The sequence below is a fragment of the Centroberyx affinis genome, unplaced genomic scaffold (genome assembly GCF_046629955.1).
Source record: "Centroberyx affinis isolate AG114_WGS23_722 - 3 ecotype Tasmania unplaced genomic scaffold, CSIRO-AGI_Caff_v1 ptg000867l_1, whole genome shotgun sequence".
Classification (NCBI taxonomy): Eukaryota; Metazoa; Chordata; class Actinopteri; order Beryciformes; family Berycidae; genus Centroberyx; species Centroberyx affinis.
Genome location: NW_027279461.1, coordinates 81856 through 89024, shown reverse-complemented (window position 1 = coordinate 89024; position 7169 = coordinate 81856). Strand labels below are relative to the sequence as shown.

The 7169-nt window shown below is 41.5% G+C and overlaps 1 protein-coding gene across 1 annotated transcript in view; it reads right to left on the bottom strand.

Annotated features, from left to right (window-relative positions):
• Positions 1–111: 111 nt before the first annotated feature.
• LOC139645471 (unconventional myosin-X-like) overlaps positions 112–7169 on the bottom strand; it is a gene marked incomplete at both ends in the record, with an annotated part of 73524 nt that continues 66466 nt past the window's right edge. The window contains 5 exons of the mRNA XM_071521191.1: positions 112–254; positions 1585–1640; positions 2105–2198; positions 4161–4256; positions 5285–5528. Of these exons, the coding sequence (XP_071377292.1) occupies positions 112–254; positions 1585–1640; positions 2105–2198; positions 4161–4256; positions 5285–5528 (633 nt within the window). The remainder of the gene's footprint in view (positions 255–1584; positions 1641–2104; positions 2199–4160; positions 4257–5284; positions 5529–7169) is intronic.

Below are 7169 nucleotides of genomic sequence, written 5' to 3'. Positions count from 1 at the left end.
CCTTCTAATCTAATCTGTTCTCCTGCCCCGGTGCATGCTGGGACTGGCTCCGGTCCCCGCGTCACCTGGAAAAGCAAAGAAGCGGGTAAAAGAAAGTGTCTGTGCCGTCACCTCGGATGATGAACTCCTGGCCCTCGACGCGCGTGTCGCCCTTGGAGCGCTGCAGCAGGGTGATCCAGTGGTGCATCTCCTCCGGGGTGTCGGCGTTGCAGTGAAGCACCCGGTTCGCCGTGATCATGACGAAGGAGTTCGGCCTGCGGGGGGCAAGGGGGGGGGGGGGGGGACAAGGGGGGGGGGGGGGGGGACAAGGGGGGGGGGGGGTACAGAGTTAGAGGGAGGGAGAGGATAAAAGAAGATGCAACTAGGGCTGCACAAATAACCTTAGATAATCCTATATCACGGTTTTATGTTTCCATGGTTAATAATGTAATTTGCAGATATTGATTGTTACATTTTCAATTCCCCTGAAAGTGCAGGTGTGGTGTATATCAAGCGCTTCCATTACACCGGACCAATCACAGCCTCTGAATGCACCAAAGTGCACCATGTGACCGAAAAACAAAAGTTTCAGAAGGAGAAGCAGCAGAGAAACCTGACAGAGAGCCGCTGGGGAAGAAAGGAGCGAGGAGCAAAGGGGAAAAGAACGGATCGGCCCGAGGTCAGAGAGGAACATCCTGAAAAGGTTTTTAGCTGCTAAAAGTGGATCGTCGTCTGTCATCGACACTTCGGTTTGAAACCAGATGAAAACACAACAAGTACAGATTTCAGGTTGTAGCTGAGAGACAAATAATCAAGATTAATCATCGTGATCACAATATTAAGATAAATAATGGGGATTATCATTTTTGGCGTAGTAGTTATCGAAATCGAAATTGGGTCGTTTCTGCAGCAAATAGTAATAGAATACAGCAGAGGAAAATATAAGTAAGAATAAAGCAAATGGGGACCGTATTAAATATAACACAACCGACAAATGCAGCACTAAAAGATATTAAGTAGAAATAGACAAAAAACAACAACATATACAAGTACTGTGCAAAATTCTTAGGCACATGTAAAAAAATAAATAAAGTGAAGATGCTTTCAAAAATAATGAAATGAAAAGTTTCTAAATATAAAAAAATATATACTATAAAGAGCAGTCTACTGACACACTAATGAAGAAAACAAATAAATATAGATCTAAGATAAAATATATATAAAAAATCTAGGGTGCCTAAGACTTTTGCACAGTACTGTATATATATATATGAAAATATACAAACATATAATGATATAATGGATAATGGCTGGATGGAAGGTGTAGATTTAAGAAATGTGTGTTGCAGAAGGATTATACAAATTACTGGAGTAAAATACAGTGACTGAGCTCCGAAAAAAACCTCAGTAGAGTCTTTACTCGTATTTTACTTGAATCTTTTGGATTCTCTCTCTTATCTAAACTGTAAAACAGAGTGAACTGTGTTTGTGTGTCTTTGACAGGCTTTCTGTAATAAATAGAATAAACAGAATGAGGTTTGGACAAAGAAAAGTCAAAGATGTGATGTGCTGGTTAATCCGTCTTGTTGCTATGCTGCTTCTCACCTCTCTGGATTATCTGACGCACAAACTGAATCGATCATCCCCACATCCAACGTTCCCTGGAGAGAGAGAGAGAGAGAGAGAGAGAGAGAGAGAGAGAGAGAGAGAGAAGAGAGAGAGAGAGAGAGAGAGAGAGAGAGAGAGACAGAGAGACAGAGAGAGAGAGAGAGACAGAGAGAGAGAGAGAGAGAGAGAGAGAGAGAGAGAGAGTCAATAACAGTGATCTGTGGTGTGTTCAGGGTGTGGATAATGAGTTTGACCTTCCTCCACCCCCTAGAAACCAATTATCACACACACACACACACACACACACACACACACACACACACACACACACACACACACACACACACACACACACAGAAGCAGCATCACACAGGTACAACCTTGAGAAAAGGATGTGACATTTACAGCGCTTCTGCTTCAGTGCAACTCAAGTGAATAAGAAAAAAAATAGAATAGAACAGAACAGAACAGAATAGAATAGAATAGAATAGAATAGAACAGAGTTGATGGAACTCACCACGGCGTTCTGCGGGTTGGCCTGCTCGTCGTGCATCTCTCTGATCTCCTGCTCTGTGGAGCCGTGGACCTGACTCAGCACACTGAACCACTGACTGTAACCATAGAGACGACACCATCATCATTATCACCATCATCATCATCATCAAAAAATGACAAGCTTGGGAAGAGATTTAAGAGATTTAGATCAAGCTTGTTTCAGGATATTTTTATTTAAATTACCTCACTCAACACCTCAATTTCTTTTTGGTTTCAATCGTGTTTTTCATGATAATCCATATCTAGAATTTCTACACATTTGCTTGAAACAAGGGGAATTGATTAAAACAAGGTTCATGATTTAATTCTTTGTTTCGTGATGATTTCTTGGAAGAAAATCATGTTGACATTAATCATGTGAAATTTTGTGAAATTAGCAAGATAAGATAATTTGACTAAATATCCTCAGGTTGATGAAGTCTGGACACAAGATCAGATTTAATTCATAGCTCGTTTTTTTGCAGTGTAGTGACCACAGGTGCACAAAACATTTCAATATCTGACTTTAGAGAGAACAGAAAAAGGCGGACACATGTAGTGGTCTGCAGGTTTCAACAGGTTTCTGTCAAAGAAACCTAAATAACCTCAACATACCAGGAGCAAACATCCAATTTGAATGCCTAAAAATAAGGTCACTTGTCATTAGTTTGCAGTATAGGGACAAGTGTTTGATGGGGAATTATACAGACTGACAGAAGAGATTGGAAATAGTCTAGAGATGTAGTTATACCGATACTGACTCAGATATCAGGCCAATATCAGACTACAACACAGTATTGGTATCAGAAAACCTCCCCAACACTAACATCAGATGCCAAGAGTCACCTATAGCATGTAAAACTAAACCGAGGCATCTTGCTTTTGGGCTTTTTTAAGACGTAAGAAGGATTAGTGCAATCTAAAGGATTTTACATTGCACTAATGAAGAAATTTGTATTAAAGCTCAATTACCTTTTGTCCAATTAGCCCAAACTAATGGTCTCATTCAGTAAAATATTAGCTGTCAGTATGTGAGACTTAAAACTTGGTACCTCAATCAGTCTCAGCAGGGAAAATATGGTAATGATGCATCCCTATAATTGTGTTTATGTATCTAGGTCAATACACAGTAACATACATTAACTTAAACATACAGTAACTCTTTCTATATAAGAGGAAATGAAGGTGATTGTGTTTAGATTTAGTGCAGCAGCCTGCTGGTTGGGCCATATGGAGCTGATGTTGGGTCATGGTGGGAGAGAGGCTGGCATTTCAAACCTGCTGCCAACACACACACACACACACACACACACACACACACACACACACACACAGTTTTCTCATCTTCCTGTCAAGGCAGATGTATGGAGGAAGTAGTGGACCGGTCCTCTGAGAGGAAATCAATGGGTTGCCAGGGGCAACCGGCACACCGACCCCACTAAGCGACAATACCTCTTACTCATTATACTGTCTGGGAGTGTGTGTGTGTGTGTGTGTGTGTGTGTGGTGTGTATGTTTGTGTGTGTGTGTGTGTGTGAATGTTTGTGTGTGTGTGTGTGCACTGGTGGGTGGAGACTTAAGCAAATGAGCAAAAAACAGAGGTGGGGAAGAAAGAAAGAAAGAAAGAAAGAAAGGGAGAGAGGGGGAGAAAGAGAAAGAAAGAGGGAGGGAAGGAGAGAGAGAAAGAGAGAGAGAGAGAGAGAGCGAGAGAGAGAGAGACATTAACTGGTAGTGAGCAGGTGGTGGGTGCAGTATGGCCTCTCCTGTAATAATCTAAAATGTTATAATAATTACAATATTATAATAATGTCATATCATAATAAAATAATCCTGTTAAACATGTGTGTCTTTGTGATTTGTGTCTACAAATGCACATTTATGCTGAGAACCATGACTTATGAACAGATGAACACTACACACAGAAAACAGTCATATGTCGCCATGTATAGGACACACACACACACACACACACACACACACACACTCACACACACACTCACACACACTCACACACACACACACACACACAGTGGACTTGCCTGGCGTCCTCTGCAGACTCTGCGATCAGGTGGTAGGTTCTGTCTGGCATCACGATGTCGATGCCGTTCTCCTTACCGGTGTTGTCCACTATTTCTCTGCAGAACACAATTACACACAAAAAAAACAAATTAGAGAACATCGACTGCAGTGAGTACAGATGAACTTCTCCCCTAAGCTGTTGTAGGGTGCCAACAATACTGTGTGGGCCCTGTGGCTCTGACCTTTGATCTCCTTGCGGCTGGTTTGTGTTTCACGCAGTTTGTTTCCGAGCGCACGCGGTCAAAATGGTGAAATTGCGACTGAAACGAGTGGCTGCTCTGAATTTGGGAGCTAAACTGAAATTTGAAAAAATGCAAGCAGCGCCAGTAAGAGTATTCAGATTACTTTTTTGTAGTAACTAATAGGCTTAACGTGTAATGTTTCAATTCTTGTAATGCGTTATTGGTTACTTTTTAAAAATGTCAGTCTTATTACTTTTATTTTGTGAGAAGCATTACACCCGGTTTAGGGCGATTAAAACGATTATTTTCATTGTCGATTAATGTGTCGATTATTTTCTCGATTAATCGATTAGTTGTTTGGTCTATAAAATGTCAGAAAATGGTGAAAAATGTGGATCAGTGTTTCCCAAAGCCCAAGATGACGTCCTCAAATGTCTTGTTTTGTCCACAACCCAAAGATATTCAGTTTACTGTCATAGAGGAGTAAAGAAACCAGAAAATATTCACATTTAAGAAGCTGGAATCAGAGAATTTTGACTTATTTTTCTTAAAAAATTACTCAAACCGATTAATCGATTATCAAAATAGTTGGTGATTAATTTAATAGTTGACAACTAATCGATTAATCGATTAATCGTTGCAGCTCTAACCCTGAGTCCCTTGTCCTCTTTACCTCTCAGGCATGCACACACCCTCTGCCCTTTTCCCTCGTCACTTGGCAATAAGCTAATCCAACACCTAATTACATTCCACTACACTCCCCCTTCCTTATGCCCTTACAATTCCTTTGAACTTTAAACAGCTTCGTTTCTAATCTCCTCTCTTTTCATTATTTGCCATCCGTTGCATCCTAATCCTTTGCGCTCAATTACACTGCACCCCTCGCTCCCTTCCTTCCTTACTTGGCGGTGTGCATGTCCAGCATCCCCTTCATCTTCTCCTCGCCGTCGTTCTCGAAGTACATGAGCTTGCTCTGCCGCAGGACGAACCAGCGGCGTTTCCAGTTGCGGCGGGACAGCGTGGACGAGCCTCCGCCCTTCTTGTGCAGCCAGCCCTGCTTCAGGGCCTCCTGCTTGGCCCGGAACCACAGGAAGGTCTCGTCCTTCAGAACGCACCAGCGCCGCTTCCAGGTGTTCATCAGGCCTCCTGGAGAGGGAAATCGGAGAGCGGGGGTTAAGAAAGTAGAAGCTTTGTGTTCAAGTGTTCGCACTGGACTGGCAATTCTCTAAAGAGGGGAACTCTGAAGGCAGGGGGAAAGATGCTGAAAGATCCTGAAAGATGCATAATTCCCCCAAGCTTTGTCAAAAATCCTACCAGTGGTGACTGAAGTATCTGAAATATCGCGAATGAACAGAAGAATGAAAGAACGGAGACCGATCCATAGTCCTCAACTCATTTTATCGCAAGGGACAAAAAATAATAATGAAGTTTAAAGGATAAGGCTGGTGTTTTTTAATGCATTTCTTACCGTCAATAAATCCTATGAAAATAACAAAATCAGTAATGATTTTGTTTTGCCAAGAAGTCTCGTCCATGTAGCCGGTGCCCAATGCAGCCATGTCCCAGCAGCCATAGAACTCCATTGTATTAAAAAAAGGATTAAAAAAACTCTGGGCAGCACATTTCATCATCACGATGCACCGGGCCGGCCGACTTTTTCCTCAAACAACTTAATAAGCCGGCTGTAAACACTTTGCGAACTCAGGAAAGTAGTTCCGTAGCACAGAAAATAGTCCCCTGGCGTAATGAAGAATTTGTTCCCATTTTAATTTGATTTGGTAATAACTACAACAGCCTGACTTTTCGTGGTAACAGTTAGTGATTTTTAAATGTAAACTATGTCTCTGTGAGCTGCATTTTAAGGTTTTTAGCTTACAATTGGAGCCAATGACTTCCGGGTTGAAGGCTAAAAACGGTACGTGGGAAGTCAGAAAGTATGATTTTGTTATTTTCATAGGATCTGTTGACGGTAAGCAATGCATTAAAAAACACCGGCCTTATCCTTTAAACAATAGAGGCTGTGTTTTCACAAAGTTTCTTACTTTCTTATTTTACATCAACTATTTCACTCCAACACTGAGTCCTTTGTGAACATAAGAGCCAATAGGAAAATTGTAGGATTGCTGGTTCTATTCTCTAAACATAAAGATGATGTTTTCCAGTTGAAAGCACAAGGGAGGCATTTCTAACGCCACTGTATTACAGTAATGGTGAAAGTCCTTTCCGAATACCTGGGAAAGTACAACAAAGGTGGAAATGGAGTAAGTGCAAGGCCACAGCTACTCCTCCAAACCCTTAAGATAGAGAAATCAGTGAGGCGAGAGAGAGGTGAAATAACAAGAGCAAGAAAACTCCATCAAACTGTCACTTCCATGGACTTTTCAAATGACTACAGTGCCACCTAGTGATAAAAGTGAACAGCGCTTGGAGAGAAGAATAGATAGATAGACACGCACATCACTGCTTTATCTGCAAGTTGCTGGGAAGTATATGAACCTCGAAGTGCTACATCCAGAGACGAGAGGTTTAACTCACACATAGGTTTCCTTTGCATCTCTTTACTGACATGACAGTTTGGCCAAATGACATTTGACAAATAAAATACAAAGTCAACTGATTGCTGAACCATTGCTGAACTGCAACTGAAATGAACAGGCTCCTTACACACATCCAGCAACACCTGTAGGATGTATAAACAGGTTTCCCAACATTTTTGTATTAAGCCAATGGAATAAGATACATTTGGGAAACCCAGTCTGGTTTGTTTTAGCAGTTGAAGCACTACAA